Source organism: Myotis yumanensis, unplaced genomic scaffold (genome assembly GCF_028538775.1).
Source record: "Myotis yumanensis isolate MYYU_CA2020_CCGP unplaced genomic scaffold, mMyoYum1.0.hap1 SCAF_1, whole genome shotgun sequence".
Classification (NCBI taxonomy): domain Eukaryota; kingdom Metazoa; phylum Chordata; class Mammalia; order Chiroptera; family Vespertilionidae; genus Myotis; species Myotis yumanensis.
Genome location: NW_027223752.1, coordinates 130,907,137 through 130,926,654, shown reverse-complemented (window position 1 = coordinate 130,926,654; position 19,518 = coordinate 130,907,137). Strand labels below are relative to the sequence as shown.

Sequence of the window (19,518 nt, the reverse complement as noted above, 5' to 3'; positions counted from 1 at the left end):
AAGAAACAAGACAATGGAGAAAGGGTCTTAGAATTAAAAGTCTAGATTAAATGGCAAATGTGTTCTTAGCAGCAAAATTAAACATTTTGCATTTAAATGTTTTTTACTTAAATGCTTTATTGTACAAAACTTTTTAAAAAAACATATTTTTATTGATTTCAGAGAGGAAAGGAGAGGGAGATAGAAACATCAATAATGAGAATCATTGATCAGCTGCCTCCTGCAACCCCCAGCCAGGTCTGTGCCCTGATGGGAATTGCACTGTGACCCTGATGCATAGGTTGAAGCTCAACCCAAGCCGTGCTGCACAAAACTTCTGTTAAGTTATTTTTAATAGTACCCTAATAGGTTGACTGCTTTAATTTTTCTGTCAAATATTCTGTTCATATGTAATTTATCAGGTAGAAATGTTTCCTACTTTAAGTAACAGAAGATCCTAGTAGCAATGGTTTCTCAAATAGGGGTTTATCTTTTTCACATAACGAGAAGTATATAGAGGAGCTGGCTACTGGCATTGGTTGAGTGACTCCATGATACCAAGTCTCTGATTCTTTTGGCCTTTCCCTCATGGTAACAAAATGGCCTCTGCAGTCCAAGGCTATGTCTCTATTATCAGAACCAGAAAAGGGGAGGAGGCAGGGCCTTACACATCTAATTCTTTCTCATACCAGCAAAACCTTCTCCAGAAACCCACAGCAGATTTGTGCTCGTCTGTTGGCCACAAGTGTATAAGATGATCACCTCTAGTTCCAAGAAAGGTCAAAAAATGAAATTGTAAGCCTTTCCAGACTTTCTAATAAGAGGTAGGAAAGGATTAGGAATAAATGTGGATCAGGGAACCAATAATTTTGCCAGTAGTTACAAGTAAAGCAGACATAATTTACATTTTAATCTTTTCTGTTGTCTTCAGAAAGCTGATTTTTAAATGTCAACTTAATAGTCCAAGTTGTTTTCTTGCCATAATTTAAACATTCTCTCATTGGATATCTAATTTGTTTTCAGTGTTAATCCAATATAGAAAATGCTACCGTGACTGTCTTCTTGTACATAACTTTGCTTTCTTTGGTCCGAGTTCCCAAGAGTAAGGTTGCAATTCATGAGTCTTATCAGTTAATGTTGCATTTGAAAACTTAACTGAGGTTTTTAAAAATTAGGAATTTTTGTTTCTCATCTGATAATTCAGGTATAGGAAGTTCAGGGCTAGTACGGCAACTTTATAATATCTGAAATATCCTGGGCTGCATCCAGATTTCTCTTTTATCAATTTTAGTATGTAGCTTTCATCTTTTCAGTCATGGTATGGTTGCTTTGTCTCTTGTCTCACATCTGTATTCCAGGAAGGATAAAAAGGCACCATCCCTTCTTGCTGTTTACATCAAAGGAGCAAAGCATTATAAGAAACCCTCAACTTATAATTTGCTAGAGTTATATTTTCTGATTATAAAGAAAGATGGAAATAGAAATTTTTTAGCAGAGCACACATTGCCATTCCTATAAAAGATGGAATTCTGTTAGAAAAGAGGGGACAGTGGCTACTGGATAGGCAGCCAGCACTGTCTACTATAAACAGCTTAAGCTTTCCAACCTTTACCACAACCGTTATAGCTTCACATTTTTTGTCGTTCTGATACTGGGGGAATGGGTACAAAGGGGTTGATTTTAATTTGTTAATTGTTTTAATTTACGTTTCTTCCATAACTAGTGATTGAACACGTAGTCATGCACACTACTCACACAGAATGAAATTCCTGAGGACTGGATAGCATACGAAAGAAGGCAATTTTGTATGTGCTGAAGACAAGTGGTATAAGAATTTATTTTAATAAAGTAACACCTCTATTTTCTAGCAAGCTGGAGGATTCCCAAATAGGTAAATGAGAACCCATTTTTATAATGACTCAATTTGGCATAAGGATTTTTTTCAGGAATGTAAGGACAAATAAAAATAGATATTTTAAGACATTAATCACAATTAAAAGTATCTTCCAATTTTAATGAAAAATTGAAGTTCATCCACTCTTAACAGAGGTATAAAACCTTAAATTTGTTGAGAAATTATACATTTTAAAGGTATAATTTAGAAGTAGTTATTTTGAAAATAGCAGCTACCAAATGGTAATTTAATGAGGTCTGTGGAACAGTGACAAAGTAAATTAAATTGCATCTGTATTTTTTTGTTCACATAAAAGATACATTTTTTTTTTGGTCAGGATAATATACACTTACTAAATTGTGATAATACTTTTATTAAAATTTTATTAATTTTCAAATAAGGTTATTTCATGTGTCTCTTAGAATAAACCTAATTAGAAGCTGACCTATAATAAGATTGATTCAAGTTATTTAGTCTACTCTCTGGGATAGAAAGAAAAATGTTTTATAGACCCTAGCCAGGTAGCTCAGTTGGTTAGAGCATCATCCCGACATGCCAAGGTTGCAGGTTCAATTTCCGGTGGAGGTACATACAAGAATCAACCAATTGCCCTAAATGGTTTGGCTCAGTGGATAGAGCGTCGGCCTGCAGACTGAAGGACTCCAGGTTCAATTCCGGGTCAAGGACATGTACCTTGCGGGCACATTCCCAGTAGGGAGTGTGCAGGAGGCAGCTGATCGATGTTTCTCTCTCATTGATTTTTCTAACTCTCTATCCCTCTCCCTTCCTCTCTGTAAAAAAATCAATAAAATATATATTTTTTAAAAAGAATCAACCAATTAATGCATGAATGGGTGGAACAACAAATCGATGTTTTTCTTTCTCTTCCTCTCTATAAATCAAATAATTTTTTAAAAATTAAATCATTTTTAAAAATTATAGAGATGTCAATTTGATCTCATTTGTATGACAGTTATATTTTGCTACGCATATTACCAATTGCTACCAAATTTCTAAAACAAATGTTTCCCAAATTTCCCTAGAATGTTGATTTATTTGGGCTGGTAGTGTTTCTGGAAAAAATGGTTCTGCGATCAAATACTAGGTTAAATAAAATTGTGTGTTTTTTTTCTGAACCTGTAAACATGCCATTATTATGCGTTAGAAATCTACAAAAGATGATGGATTTCCAAAATGTAACTATATATATAAAAGGCTAATATGCTAAGTGTCCTTCCCTCTGTCCAGGTAATGACATCACGTAGCAACACCCAGCTTCCTCTCTCTAGCGACGACTAGCCTCCTTGCAGTTTCTTCAGCCCAGGAGCCAACTTGCTTCATAGCCAGCTGCAAATACTTTACACTGTAACCAAATGTCTGTGAAGCGTTTTCCCGAGCCTCATCTCATTCGATCCCACAGAAGTCCTGGAGTAGGTAAATAGGAGACTCAGTGGAATCCTATTTTCTTTTCATTAGCCAGAAAATGAAGATCTAGAAAGTTTAGAAACTTGACCCAACTGAAAAAAATGGTGGACCTTGAAAATGACCAGGTTTTCTCACTGCACAGAATATAGTCAAACACTGCTACATTTAAATATTTTACCCTTTGTTCTCCCTGCTTGAGCTACAATGATATTTATTGCTGGGTTGCTGACAATTTAGTTAAGAGATACCCCTCTGTGAACTAGGAAACAGACCCTCACCACACCCTGAATGTAACACTCCTTCTAACCTGTGGGAAAGAGTAAATAAGGGAATAAAGATAAAGAAGACCTTGGTTGGGTAACTCATTTGGTTAGAGTGTTGTTCTGAAATGCCATGGTTGTGGGTTCGATCCCAGGGCAGGGCACATACAAGAATCAACCAATGAGTGCATAAATAAATGGAAGAGCAAATCAATGTTTCTCTCTCTCTAAAAATCAATAAGTAAAAAAACCCACAAAAATCTGGAGTGATCTGCCTTAAAAAATCTATAATAATAAAAGCGTAATATGCTAATTAGACTGAACATCCTTCCGGGGCTCCTGCTACAAGGGCTGGGGCGGCGACCCGGGATGCCGCCTTGGCCCTCAGAGCCCCTTGCACAAATTTTGTGCATTGGACCTCTAGTGTATGTGTGTGTATGTATATATATATATATATATATATATATATATATATATATATATAAAGGATAAAAACTTCACCAGCACTTCTATGCAGGGGGAGAAAAATTGAAAGTTGTAACTGTAACAGGAATAAATATAAAAATTTCTACCTAAAATGCCTAATATTCTTTGGCCCTGGAGTTACTGAATTCACATTTAAACTAATCTATATTTCACTTTTATTAATGGATCTCTCCAGGACTAAAATCGATTAAAGTAAAATTATGTTTTTTAGTAAATTTAGGCAGCCTGATATGACATATCTCACACACATCTACACTACATATAATGAAATCCTTATATGGGCCTCTAGTATATAATGAAATACTTATACAGGCATAAAAATCCTTAATAGAAATAAATTATAAGCAATAAAATAAAGTCTTATTTAGTGTGCCGTTTGCTTTTTTTAATAACTAAAATTCATAAAGGAATCAAAATTTGTTCATTCTTACACAAATGATTCTGGCTCTTTTTTTATTCTAATTTATCAAACCCTGAGTTTTGCTTTTCCATCTGTGGTTAAACATCCATCCCTAAGCAAGTAGAAATGTTAAAATAAGGATTCTACATCTTGGTGTTTGTTTATTTGAAATTAGGATTTTTTCATTCTGAATAGATTCAATAAAGTGTATGTTATGGTAGAATGTCTCTATCTGCATTAACTTGACCTATGTTAAACTGATAAAATACAACCTTAGTCCTGCTTAAGAGTACATCTTTCATTATATAAGTTAGCAAATAGCTTATATCAACACAAATGTCCAACAATTTTAATTAAATCATTGCTACTTGAAATACTTTATACATGAATAATTTAACTCTTTACACTGTTGAAGCATTGCATTTCAGTATGTTCTATGACTTCTGTATCATCACCTGAAATTTACCTAAAAGAGAAAACATGAAAAATAATTTTGATTTTAGGAACAAGGAAAACAAGTCTAAACATCAGCTAGTAGTTTTAATCAAGAAACTTGTTATGACAAACTTTTAACATTTTTTGTTAAAGGAAACACATTGAAGCTCAAGTCAATTTTATTCTTGGTTGGTATATCTGGGTGAAAAGATCTTTCCAAATGAGTTTACTGATTAAAAAAAAAAAAAAACCCAGCTGGCTTTATCTAGTTTTACGTAATAAATATAGTCTAGAAAACTTTAAAAGTGTTTTTCAATGCTATAGGGAAATTTTCTATCTGAAAGAATACAACAATTTTCCTTTAAAAGTTAATCACCCTAGCGTGTGTGGCTCAGTTGGTTGAGCGTCCTCTTCCCAGGGAACAAGAGGTTGCCAGTTCCATTCCCAGTCAGCGCACACACTGGGTGCCGCTTGATCACCAGTAGGGGGTGGGCAGGAGGCAATCGATGTTTCTCTCCCTCTCCTTTCCTCTTTCTCTCTCAAATCAGTAAAAACATTTTTTCCTTTAAATTTGGATTTCTTTAGCACATTTTCTTATATCAATGTCCATTCTGAATTCAAAAATCACTGGATATAAGTATGCTACATATTACTACATTAAATATTAAAATTGGTCAAAGTAAAATAAATGGTTTTAGCATTTTAAATTTCCTCTAACAAAAACAAAAACACCAGACCTAAAAAATAATAATTAAAAACATTAATAAAAAATGTGAATCCAACTTACAGGCAGGCATTGAAGACACCTCAGCTGTTACAATACTTTTAATCCCCAAGTTTGATAAACCACCTCTGATTAAGCCACATGTAAATGCTAAATACTAAAAGGGGAAAAAAAATGTGAAGAAAATATTAAGGATTTATTAAGACAGAAAAGTCTATGGATAAGTATGACATTTAAGTCTTACTACTATTAAGTAATTTCTGTTTTTAAAAAAGGGTTGTGGAAAAACTGTTTTCAAATTACTGAAACTTTGGATTGTTAGATTTCCCAGCTCCTTGCAACTAAAGTATGACACATGACAAGTTCTGCCAATTGTGTGCTCCATTCCAGGACTCTGAATCTAGAGTGAGTGACAAACTCAAGCTGTAAACAGGTTAGAATTAGTTCTAGAGGCAACAAGGGTAGCTGTGCCTAATGTCAGTTCTGACTAAAGAAGTCTAACCAGATCCTCCCAGTGGAATGATTAGGGGCTACCTTTCTGGCTGCTTTAACGTCCCAGGATTCTTGCCTGTTTTCTTCCCATCAGTTCTGTGAGCTGATATTATTCCATTCAATCAGAATTGGTTTCTGCTTCCCACAACTAAAAATCGTGATTTGTTCACAACAAAAAAATTATCTAGTTCAAAATACCATTAGTGCTGAAATTGAGAAATCCTGTCATATAGAAACAAGGAAAGGGACTGAGCTACAGCAGAGAAAGCCAGGACAAAAATGGGAACTAAAAAATTAATCTAAGGAATTTTTGATTATCTACATTTCTGTATTGTATACTATTCAACAATACTATGTATATATAAATAATATAGACTATTATTTTACTACTAGTGGCCCGGTGCACAAAATTCATGCACATTATTAAAAGGGAATTAATTAGAGGAAATATATAATATTGCTATTTGCCCTTTATAATAGAAGTGTCAGAGATGAAAGGAAATTAGTAAAATGTATATGAAAATATATAAATGTATTAATAAATAAAAAATAATAAAATGATATAAAAACAACAAAAACATGATATAAAAACAACAGTGATGCAAACAATTACTGATAAAGTGATTAAACTTATTCTATTCTAATATCTCCCTGTATACCACATTAGGAGTGAAAACACTTTCAGAGTGCTTGACTAATTTCCCTTGTGATGAGGTACTTAGAACTTTAACTGTAACATCACATGCTCTTCAAACTCGAGAGAAAGCAACATATAACTGACCATGTCCGAAAACGGGTTTAGGTAGGAACATGCCAACTCTGTCTAGAGTTTGTCCTTGTGATTTATTAATAGTCATTGCAAATGCTGGCATCACGGGAAACTGTCTTCAAATTAATTTAAATGGGAGGCCAGTGTCAGATGGGGACAAATCAATTCTTGGAATCAGAACAACCTCCCCCTCTGCAGATCCTGTTAATACTTCAGCTTCAGTAATGTTAGGTCATAATCTTTTGATAATAAATCTAGTACCATTACAAAGACCCCATTTACTATTAAGATTTCTCAGTAGCATGATGATTGCACCTTCTATCAATTTTAATTTATGACACAGCATTCCCGAAGAGTAATACTATTAAGAAATTCAATGGGGCCGTAACTGGTTTGGCTCAGTGGATGGAGCATTGGCCTGCGGACTGAAGGGTCCCAGGTTCGATTCCAGTCAAGGGCATGTACCTTGCTTGCAGGCACATCCCCAGTAGGGAGTGTGCAGGAGGCAGCTGATGGATGTTTCTCTCTCATCGATGTTTCTAACTCTCTATCCCTCTCCCTTCCTCTCTGTAAAAAATCAATAAAATATATTTTTTTAAAAAAGAAATTCAATGGGAAAATTTTCCTTTTCAGCATCATCTGTTCAATCAATGGAATCATCACTCAAATATGTGTGAAAATCTCCATCGAGTATATCCAAAATTTCTTCATTTAATTTTTGAACGTGCTCATTTTTTGGACAAAGAATTGCACATTTAGATATATTTTTAATATTATCTACAGATATGCTATTTCCAAAGGTAGCTTCAATAATAGATCCGTTACAAATCATTTCACAGGGGATTTTAATAATATCCATTACTAAATGAAAACTGCTATCAAGCCATAGCTGGTTTGGCTTAATGGATAGAGCATTGGCCTGCAGACTAAGGGGTCTCAGGTTCGATTCTGGCTAGGGGCACATGCCTGGGTTGTGGGCTCTGTCCCCAGTAGGGGGCAAGCAGGAGGCAGCCAATCAATGATTCTCTCTCATCATTGATGTTTCTATCACTCTCTCTCCCTCTCCCTTCCTCTGTAAAATCAATAATACATATAAAAACAAAACAAAGGAAACTACTAGCCGGTTTGGCTCAGTGGATAGAGCACAGGCCTATGGACTGAGGGGTCTCAGGTTTGATTCCAGTCAAGGGCATGTACCTTGGTTGTGGGCATATCCCCAGTGGGGTGTATGCAGGAGGCAGCTGATCAATGTTTTTAACTCTCTCCCTTCCTCTCTGTAAAAATTCAATAAAATATATATATATTTTTTAAAAAAACTGCTATCAAGTTTGCCATCTCCAAGTTTTACTAACCATTCACTATAGGCAGAATTCTCTGATCTCATATTTGTTTTAAAAGACAACTTTCTGAATCACCCCCAAACACGGCAGTTCTTTAAACTTGTTTGTACTATGGCCGATCGCATAGCATGCAGTACAATACTGAGACATTGTCAAAAATTCCCGAGAACTTTCCCACCAAATGCAACATTCAAATTCATAATTTCTCTTAGTAATCTGTCTATGGCATTTATAGCAGGACTGGATGCCATGGTGCATTCATCAATACTGAGAAGTTTGGCCTTTTTAATGGTTTTAGCAACTTCACTCTTTATATTGAGTCTAGAAATTGAAGTTTCATTTAATGGAATCGGTAATTTATACTGGGAATGAAAGGTTCTTCCACCGAGAAGTAAATTTGCAGCAATTCCTGTAGATGCTGTAGGTAAAACAGTACCACCACGACCTCTAATATAATGTATTAAAACTTTATAAAGATATGTTTTTCCACTACCACCTGGACCATCCAAGAGGAAGCATTTGGGGCATACAGTTTGATCTTCGATGGCTGAAGTTATAGTCTGAAAAGCAGCTTCACCTCAGCGCTGGGCGGGACTCACATAGGCAGCGTGACATTAGCGCTGGGTAGGCCTGTGTGTGCCTCCGCTGGGCGCTGGGGGGTGGAAGTCCCCACCCCCGTCTCCACCCACTAGCTCCAGTCATGACTGGAACACCATTAGGACCAATTAGCATATTATCTCTTTATACATATAGATATACATAAATGGGTACTGATAAGCATTTAGAACTAGAGTCATGAAATTTTGAACTGGAAGAAAGCTTACAGCCTGTTTATAATATAGAAATTATTATAACCAGTTTTATTAATGAGTAACTAAGGTCCATAGGGGTTATGTAAATTACCCAATGTCACAAACCTGTAAATTGTGGAGCTTAGCTTAAATCTACATTAGATTTGGTCCCAAATTTAGATTTAGTTGGTCCCAAGTCCATGTTCTTTCCTCTATACCTATATTGCCTTGTGTTAGATGATTTAAGGTATGGGCAATTTTTTACAAATAAATAGCAGCTTAGATGGCCCCAGATATTTTAATCACTTCAAAGGAACCCTTACATTAAAACTTGTCATCTTTCTTTAATACATATGTCTACTTATTTTTGATTCCTACATGAGATTGAAAAACAAAAAGTACACAAAATCCGGAAACAGATATACTTAACACAAAACATGTATTCTTAGAAACATTGTTAACTATGTTTAAAACAATTTTTTTAACCTACTAAAGGAAATTGTAAATATAAACTCTGAGGTCAATAATTTTGCACAGCTAATGAGAGTTTTATAAGCTTGAATATCTTTTCTGACATATCTATGCTATATTCAAAAATTTATCTTTAACCCACATTCAATTGGCATTTAGTTATAGTGTTTCTTTAATTGGTCATCATAAGCCTACTTAGCTACAATTTAAGTTATTTTAATATGATGAACATCTGTCTCCTATTTCAAAGAAAAGTGTCTAAACAAAAAAGAAATATGGTAAAACCTATTTTAAATTCAAAAGTCTGTTGTATTTGGCACTGTACTTTTCCCTATGGTTCTACTCTTTTCATAATAATAAAAGAAAACCTCAATTTTTTTTATTCCATTAAATACCTTAGATGCATGTTCTAAGTACTGTTTTCCTGCAGACATCTGAGTAAGCAGACGGAATTTGTTGTCCTGAAGTACATAGATGCCCTGTTCCAAAAAACAGAAAACACATCCAAAGTCACTGTAGTCTGCAGTCCTTAAAAATTACCTTTTCTTCAAAACAATAAGAGCTTTCTAAGTTATTAAAACTCCTTTCTATTGGCCAACTTTACTTACTGATTGATTTTAGAGAGAGAAAAACATCAATTTGTTGTTCCACTTATTTATGCACTCACTGGTTGATTTTTATATGTGCCCTGATTGGGGATCAAACCTGCAACCTTGGTGTATAGGGATGACGCTCTAAGCAACTGAACTACCCAACCAGGGCCTCAAATTCTCTTTGAGTGAAGGAGTTCTGCAATGTTCAAGCTCAAGAGTTGTTCCGTATTATATAACTATATATTTATTGAATGCTTTTAGATACTGAAGGTAAAAAGATGCATAAGACATAGACTCTATCCTTAACTCACAGTCTAGTGCAAAAGAATCACCAATACTTATCCAGGTAAAATCAGCAGTTATATATTATTAACTCATATCTATGAAGCCAATCATCAGTCACTTCTTTCCATTACTATTTCAAGTACTTCTAAAGTCAGGTTGATACTGTTATATGAAAAAATAAATTCTACAGATAGCTACTAGATACATTCTTTTCCTTTTTTATACTTGATCAAAGGGCCAAATCCACTCTACTTCCTTAAATGGATTTTAAATGCACATTTTCCATGTAGTCTATTGATTTTTCTATTAAAATATTTTAACAGAAACTATGGCAGCAACTAAACAATACAAGACTAATTTAAGAGCTAAATATGTTCCATAAAATGGACTTCAAAAATTACTCTAAAGGCATAAATGTGATATATTTGTGGTTCTGCTTCTTATTACCTAAGTAATAATAGCTAAGAAACTAAATCCTAAAACTTTATCATTCTGACATTGCTACTTTTTAAAACTTAAAATAACTTATTTAATTGGGGGAAAGAAACAGCTATCACAACTGATCATTGTCCCTTTGTCTTTATTCACTATATCCTTTTAGAAAATATAACTATTAATAACATATAAGAGAAACATTCCAAAGTTGAGTAGAAATTATTTTAAGTTTTAAATAAGTAAATCACTAAAATAGGACATTTATATTAAGTTAAAGGACTTAAAAAATAGGCTTTAATTTATCGAAATACCTGATGATTTGTCCTGAGGTTGTCGATTTGTTTCTTGAATACTGTAGTCCAGAAATCTTTACAAATGAACTTCATAATATCTAACTCATCCTTGAACCTCGCAGTATCTTTTGTAAACCTAAAAAGATCAACTAGAAGTAATACAATATTTTTCCTCCAAAGAAAGTAGGAGGGGCAAATTGTTAACTAATTTCCAAATGCCGAATAGCACTGAATATTGACAGTCATAAAGTGATAAGCATCAAGCAAAGTAGATCCCATCTCAATAGATTTACATTCTTTAATACAATTATGGGGCTAAAATTGGTCTAACAGTAGAGTCTAACAGTAAGTTGCAGTTTTAGGTGCAATTCATCCTAGCACATCAAAAAAAGCTGAGGATGATCACGGTATTGTTACATAAAACAAAGTTCAACTATTTAGAGAGAAAGGAATACTAAAAATTGTTCTATAAATTAGAAGATGACTGCATACATAAACATAGGCTCTAAAGCATCTCCACCTATGCATTTAAACAAAATATATAGGTTAAAAAAAACCTATGGAACAAAATTTTAGTACATCAAAGTTTTCAAGGAAAAAAAGGCTCAAATATATAAAATATATTTTTCTTCAATATTAAAACATAATAATTGAATAACTGAGTTAAAATAACGTAAGACCTAAAAAGAAATTTCAACTTGTGAATTAAAGAACAGAGAAGAATTAAAGTATCTCAAGGGTTTTTTTTAATATATTTTATTGATTTTTTTACAGAGAGGAAGGGAGAGGGATAGAGAGTTAGAAATATCAATGAGAGAGAAACATCGATAAGCTGCCTCCTGCACACCTCCTAGTGGGGATGTGCCTGCAACCAAGGTACATGCCCTTGACCGGAATCGAACCCGGAACCCTTGAGTCCGCAGGCTGACGCTCTATCCACTGAGCAAAACCAGCTAGGGCAAAAGTATCTCAAGTTTTATGCAATCTTTTGAAATGGATCATCTTTGTTCATAACCTACCTGGAAGAAAATTTTCAAATCCAGACTGCTCACCTTTCTATCAATCCTTGTCCCACTCGAAACCCCATGTTTTCCAGCTTAGTAATACAGCGTCCATTTTCCTATTTGAAAAAATAATACCTTAGAATACTTTTAGAATGTCAGAATGTTGGCATTCAAAATTGTTTTAAAATGTTGGCTAAAAAAAAAATGTAAACATTTATACTTTCTTCATTGAAACATTACAGGAAAAAGTGAATTTTCTTAGTACTAATCATTTTCATAAGGCAATAAGATAAATAGGGAACTGTTGCTTATTATTACTTTTCAGAAATGTTGAAGCCTCTTCATAATTATTCTCCCCCTACTTGTTTTCCCCCATTCAACAATTCTTCTCTCCTCAGTAGTTATAAAACTTGGTATTAGGACCATTTGAGATCTTGCTTCCCAGGAACTGTCCTCAGTTTTGGCTCAAATAAACTCTTATAAAATTCTCTAAAAACAAAAATAGCCTTAGCCAGTTTGTCTCAGTGGATAGAGCATCAGCCTGCAGACTGAGGGGTCCCAGGTTCGATTCTGGTCAAGGCATATGCCCGGTTGCTGGCTTGATCCCCAGTGGGGGGCATGCAGGATGCAGCCAATCAATGATTCTCTCTCATCATTGATGTTTCTCTCTCTCTCTCTCCCTCTCCCTTTCTCTCGGAAATCAATAAAAATATATTTTTAAAAATAAAAAATAAATAATAAAACTTGGTATCACCTTTGATTTTTTCTGTCAGTCATTCACTTTGTATGGTCATTAAGTTCTATTGTTCCTTGTTTCAAAATGTCTCTTAAGAGTTATCCAGGCTTTCTAATTCTGTGCGTCTATATTGATGACCCCATCCTATGCCTGGAATAATGCATTTGCTTTGTTCTTCCTTTGATAATTTCATCGTGTTAAGGCTTTAAATACTATCCCTATGCTGAAGACTCCCCAAATCCTCTGAATGACCTACAAATACCTATACAATCCAGACCCACATACCTCTTGAACCTCAACCTTCTACTCTTCTCCACTCATTCTGTTCCAGCTGCACTGGTCTCCTTGCTGTCCTTAAACATGCCAGGCATGCCCTTATCTCAGAGCTCTTGCATAGCAACTTTTCTTCCAGATATTCACAAAAATCAACCCCCTCACTTTAAGTCTTCGCTCACATGTCACCATCTCAAATGAGGCCCATTTTAACCATTTCTCTAAAATTGCAACTTCATTCCTTTTCAGCAACTCTCTATCCTAATGATTTTCAAAATGTGATTTTTCAAGACCAGCAATACCGGCATTACATAGAAACCTATAATGATGACGAATTCTATAATTCCACCCCCAATTTACTGAATCAGAAACTGGGTGTAGAATCAGTAATCTGTTTCAAGACGCCCTCTAAAAGTGATTCTGATGCCCTAACCCACTTTCTGTTTAAGTTGTCTCCAAAGAACTTATTTCACCATTTCATGTACTATATATACATTTTACTATCTATACATTGCACTATATATACATTTTATATTGCTGTGTCCCTCCATCTCCACCCTCTACTAGAATACAGCGCCAAGAGGGCAGAACTTTTTACATATTCTGAAGCCTGTTTGTCTTCCACTAAAAAGTATACCATGGGCCTCATTATTTGCTGAACTTTCAGTAACCATGTACTCCACTTTGGAGACTATAACTACTAAATCTGTATTTCTAGTATATACTTTATTGGACATAGCATCTAGAGGTCCACAGGCCCCTAAATAGGCATATCTAGCCTACTCGTCCTCCAGAATTCCCTAACTTCATTAATGGCACCACCATCCCTAGTTACTCCAACCAGAAAACTTCCATTTTCTTCACCTCTTTGCTCCCAACCCTTCTCCACACACTGCTGTCCAGTCCTGTGGAGCCTATCATCTACATGTTTTCCAAAATACATCGTCTCTCTCCATCCTTACTGCTTAAGTTAGCCCTTTTCATTTCTCTCCTGGTTTTCAGTCAGAACCTTCCAACTGATCTCCTTGTCTCTACTTTTTTTCCCCGTTGATTTATTTTCCATATTTATGTATAGACTTTCTAAAAACAAATCATGTTATTTCTCTACTGGATCTCTCAGAAGCCATCCCCTTTCTTCAAAATAAATCGGAACTCCTTAGCATGACATTACGTGCCTTTCCTTAAATGATCCCTGGCTAGCCCTGGTTGGGTAGTTCAGTTGGTTAGAGTGTTGTCCAGATATACCAAGGCTGTGGGCTTGATCTCCAGTCAGGGCTCATACAAATATCAACCAATGAATGCATAAATATGTGTAACAACAAATCAATATTTCCCTTTCTCTCTTTCCCTCCTGCCCTCTCCACCACCACCACCACCCCCGTCGGACTTTCTCCCCCTAAAAAATCAATCAATCAATACAAAATTTTTAAAAAAATTAAAAACTGATCCCTGGCCCTCACCAGTTTGGCTCAGTGAATAGAGCATCAGCCTGCGGACCAAAGGGTCCCAGGTTTGATTCCAGTCAAGGGCACGTACCTTGGTTGCAGGCTCCTTCCTGGTCGGGGCTCATGCAGGAGGCAACCAATCTATGTGTTTCTCTCACATTGATGTTTCTCTTTGTCTTCCCTCTCTCTTCTAATCTTCCTAAAAATCAATGGGAAAAGATCCTCGGGTGAGGATTAACAACAACAACAACAACAAAAACAAACCCAAACTGATCCCTGACTAGTTTTTCAGAATCACTAACAGCCACATATCCACAAACATCCTTCCTTCTACCGCTCTGAAACTTCTGCAGCATGTCCAGAGTTCCACGCTCTCTTTTGCCCCTTCTTCTGCCTCCATGCCTTTGTTAAAGTTGTTCCCTAAACTGCACATGCTTTAAATTCAGTTCAAGTACCACATCCTCCCAGAAACCTTCCCGGATGCTCCTATTTTCCTATAGCACACTGTACATACATTTATTGTACTTATCACTATCCTTGGTTTTTCTGTTATTTTCCACACTCATTCCCAAACATGCGGAGGTGGAATAAGTACCTATAAGTCATGATGGTCTTTGTAGAACAATCTACTCTTTGTAGAATCATCCAGGAGCATATTGGTTAGCAGGAAATACACTTACTATGTAGGCATTCTCAAAGACTAACTATGATCACACGAACTTTTAAAATAAGCCCTAGCAAATACCTTCTGATGTTACTACTTCTTCATTCCCTTTGGCATCTGTGAGTGCTCACTAGTAGGCACCAAATTTTAAGAAAATTAAACTTGAAAATATTACCCATTAACTTTTCTAAAAAACCTCTTCTCCATAAGTTGGTAAATACCTAATTATTCAGTTTTTAGAGATTTAATTCCTCTTTAATATAGTTTGACAATCACTGATTTGGAGGGTGAGAACTATTTCATTTCAAAACTTACAACTTTGTCTAAAAAGATATATAAATACCATTTCTGGATGACAGGATTATGTATCTTTCTTTTACATTTTTAAAAAAATATATTTTATTGATTTTTTCCAGAGAGGAAGGGAGAGGGATAGAGAGTTAGAAACATCGATGAGAGAGAAACATCCATCAGCTGCCTCCTGCACGCCCCCTACTGGGGATGTGCCTGCAACCAAGGAACATGCCGTTGACCGGAATCGAACCTGGAACCCTTCAGTCCGCAGGCTGACGCTCTATCCACTGAGCCAAACCGGTTAGGGCTCTTTTACATTTTTTTATTATGAAAAAGTGTGAAGCACACTCAAAGTAGAGATGCTAACACAATGAACCCTCTTACACCCTGATTCCAATATGGGTTCTAATCATCAAGATTGCCACATAACTTTTGTTTTTTAATATATTTTTATTGATTTTTTCCAGAGAGGAAGGGAGAGGGATAGACAGTTAGAAACATCGATGAGAGAGAAACATCCATCAGCTGCCTCCTGCACGCCCCCTACTGGGGATGTGCCCGCAACCAAGGTACATGCCCTTGACCGGAATCGAACCTGGGACCCTTCAGTCTGCAGGCCGACGCTCTATCCACTGAGCCAAACCGGTTAGGGCTGCCACATAACTTTTTAAAATTACTTTGTTTATACGTACTTTACATCCCCCCCACCACCATAAACAAATTGTAATAGGAAAAGTTATTTATTTTTATTTTTTTATTGATTTCAGAGAGGAAAGAAAAGGGAGAGAGAGAGAATCAATGATCAGCTGCCTTCTGCCGTCCTGGGGATCGAGCCTGCAACCCGGGCATGTGCCCTTGACCAGAATCGAACCCAGGACCCTTTAGTCCGCAGGCCCACAGTGCTCTATCTACTGAGCCAAACCAGGTAGGTCGCATGTTTTAAAAATTCTTGTGATACACCAGTTGAAAATTGCTAGCTTAAATTATCAGTCATGATTACAACAGCTCTGTTTGGTTCTTTTGGATTAATTCATTAGGAAAAAGAGGAATTTTTTTTTTTTAAAGATGGTTTTCCTGGGCAAGAGCCAGAAGAGAGAAAGTAGAGAGAGAAAATGAAGGTTACTAGTTGCATGTTGAGGGCTAAGGGTGGAGGGTCAGGGATAGTATGATAAAGAGTAAAAGGGGTGTGCTACTCATTATTCTTTGGGGAAAAGGAAGACTAGCTTTAAACAAACAGTAGCCGAAACCGGTTTGGCTCAGTGGATAGAGCGTCGGCCTGCGGACTGAGAGGTCCCAGGTTCGATTCCGGTCAAGGGCATGTACCTGGGTTGCGGGCGCATCCCCAGTAGGAGATGTGCAGGAGGCAGCTGATCGATGTTTCTCTCTCATCGATGTTTTTAACTCTCTATCTCTCTCCCTTCCTCTCTGTAAAAAATCAATAAAATATATTTAAAAAAAAACAGTAAACATCTACTCCTCAGCACTTAACACAAATGGTAAACATTAATAACATTGGTTGTTGATGATGATAAAGTCAAAAACTTGTAACTTGGAAAAAATCTCTATTACAGATGGATCTGATAACAATAGAATTTGCTTCTTTTCCAGGACTCTTCCTGAAGTCTTCCTAATGATATCTCCCTAATGACATTTGCCACAGACTGGATGTTTGTGTCGCCTCAAAATTCACACATCGATGGTACTAGGAGGTGGGACCCTTGGGAGGTGAGCCCTTACAAATAAGATTAGTGCCCTTATAAAACAACTCCCAGAGAGCCAGCTAGCCCCCTTCCACCACGTGAGGGCACAGCCAAAAGACATCCATTTATTTCTGAACCAGGAGCAGGCCTTCACCAGGCATGGATTCTGCTGGCACTTTGATCTTGGACTTCCCAGCCTCCAGAACTGTGAGAAATAAATCTCTGTTGTTTTAAGCCACTCAGTCTATGGTATTTTTTTCCGGCAGCCGGAATGTACTAAGACACTATCCTTCTTGCAGTTTACAATCTGGCAGTTCCTCTTCCTGGATATCCTACAGCAGTGGTTCTCAACCTTCTGGCCCTTTAAATACAGCTCCTCATGTTGTGACCCAACCATAAAATTATTTTCGTTGCTACTTCATAACTGTAATGTTGCTACTGTTATGAATCGTAATGTAAATATCTGATATGCAGGATGGTCTCAGGCGACCCCTGTGAAAGGGTCGTTCGACCGCCAAAGGGGTTGCGACCCACAAGTTGAGAACCGCTGTCCTAAAGGCATATCAAAATTTAAACCTGCCCCAAAATGAAAAATTCATTATCTTCATCTCTTTCTTCTCCTCTATTCCTCTCCAACCAACCAGGCTTCTCACTCTAAATTTTCAATTCTCACTACTATACCTAACCAAGTCCTTGAGATCCCACCTCCTATTTTTCAAATCTGTTCGCTCCTCTTCTCTCTATCCCTGTCTTAATTCAGATTTTCGTCATCTCCTGCCTGAGGGCCTGCAATACATGATCTTCTCACTACAAGGATCTTCCCATCCAGCCAGCCCCTTTCTAACACATGAATGGGCCATGTCATTCCCCCTTAAAAGCCCTTTAAATCTTCCACTAAGAAGGTTCTAATTCTTTAATCATACAAGGGTCTTTCTAGTTTTAGCTCTTAACACCTTTAACTCTCCCTATCCAATCTAGTCACAATGAAATACTTAAGCATATTTAAATACTTCACACTCATTTATATCTCTATGCCTTTACCTTTGCTTAGGATGCTTTTCCTACCCCCACTTTCCACCCCTCTTTATCAATAGCATTATAGAAAGGGCTTCTGACTTGAGCATGACTTTGGAATATCTCATTTATAAAGCCTATTTATTACAACTCCATAATTCCATACCTAATTACCAGCCAAAACCTTAATTATTCGTTGAACTCCTATTCCCCAACCACTGTGAGGCAGGGATTTTATCTTATTCATCTAACACAGTGTCAGGCCCACAATCTGTACTAAAAGTTTTCTGAGTGAATCAATGAGTGAATGAGGACTCCCACATATTAGAAGTAACCTCTATGAGGATGGGGCCATTGTTTCCTTCCTTACTATACCCCCCAGCACCTAGAAAACCAGCTCTAACATAATGGGCATTCAGTATTTTTTTAATTAATTAATTAGTTTCCTAATTATAGGAACGCCTGCAAACTGCTTTGATCTCAAACCTCATCGGGTTTCTGTCTTGGGGTGGGGCGGAGTGGTAGGGACCGCGGCGAGGGGTTCGGAGGGAGGGGCTGGACCTCAGGCTGGGACAGTCTGCGCCGTGGGCCGCTCAGAGTGTTGGAAATGGAGAATTATTAAGCAGGTGCCAAAGTCGGCTGTGCAGTTAACCCTGCCCTAAAGCACGGTAGAGACAACACTGAAAGAAAGGAAGTCTGCGGCCTGCAGGTCACAGGTATGGAAATGGACGAAAAGGCATCAAATAGAAGATGCGAAAGAAAAGCAGATGGAAGACCGCAGACAGCTCCCCGTTACAGGGCCGAGGAATCCGCAGGCAGCACCGGCTCCGGGACGGGGGTGGGAGGAAGGAACGGAGGGGAACTCACCACCTCCCCCTGCTCCGCGGACTTGTACACGCCTGACACCATCTCGTTATGGAGAAGCAAAAACAACGCCTCGTCCGCCATTTCCTGCTTATTCTTAAGCTCTGGTTTTCGGCTCCCCTTCGGCTCCGGCGCGGGGTTCCGGCTCGCGCCTGAGCGATGTGGGCCGCCCGCGCCCCGTCGGTCTGCGGCCCGGCCCGCGTTGCTAGGAGACCGGGGTTATTTACACCGTCTCCCGAAGGCTGGCTCTGGAGTGAGCCCACCCCGGACTGCCAAGCTTTCCGGCCCGACCAGAGACTCTGACAAGGGCCGGCACCAAACCGAACCCGCAGACACCCGGTCCGGCCCCTGGGCGGGGGGCGAAAAAACAACTTCCGGTCCCCTCTACCCGGGCACCCAGTCAGCTCTGTGATCACGGAGTCCCTCCCCTGGGGTGAATGCTGGTGCCCTGT

At 37.4% G+C, this 19,518-nt stretch overlaps 1 protein-coding gene across 2 annotated transcripts; it reads right to left on the bottom strand.

The window, feature by feature from the left end:
- Window positions 1-4,008: 4,008 nt before the first annotated feature.
- On the bottom strand, window positions 4,009-19,474 carry TRAPPC6B (trafficking protein particle complex subunit 6B). 2 transcript variants are annotated; one of them, XM_070431828.1, is made up of 7 exons: window positions 19,070-19,474; window positions 12,125-12,192; window positions 11,091-11,208; window positions 9,862-9,945; window positions 5,907-6,003; window positions 5,667-5,760; window positions 4,009-4,910 (listed from the first exon to the last, which is right to left on the bottom strand). In XM_070431828.1, the coding sequence occupies exons 1-6, from the start codon at window positions 19,148-19,150 to the stop codon at window positions 5,705-5,707; spliced, it is 504 nt and encodes a 167-aa protein (XP_070287929.1). In that variant the 5' UTR covers window positions 19,151-19,474; the 3' UTR covers window positions 4,009-4,910; window positions 5,667-5,704. The 2 variants fall into 2 exon arrangements, with proteins under 2 accessions (XP_070287929.1, XP_070287936.1); XM_070431835.1 differs by lacking the exon at window positions 5,907-6,003 and having other exon boundaries at window positions 19,070-19,456.
- Window positions 19,475-19,518: the final 44 nt, after the last annotated feature.

Coding starts and splice junctions, on each gene's coding strand:
- TRAPPC6B (XM_070431828.1), bottom strand. CDS start 19,150: ATGGCGGACGAGGCGTTGTTTTTGCTTCTCCATAACGAGATGGTGTCA. Junction 12,193..19,069: donor CCGCGGAGCAGGGGGAGGTG/GTGAGTTCCCCT, acceptor TTTTTCAAATAG/GAAAATGGACGCTGTATTAC. Junction 5,761..5,906: donor TCTAACAATCCAAAGTTTCA/GTAATTTGAAAA, acceptor TTCCCCTTTTAG/TATTTAGCATTTACATGTGG.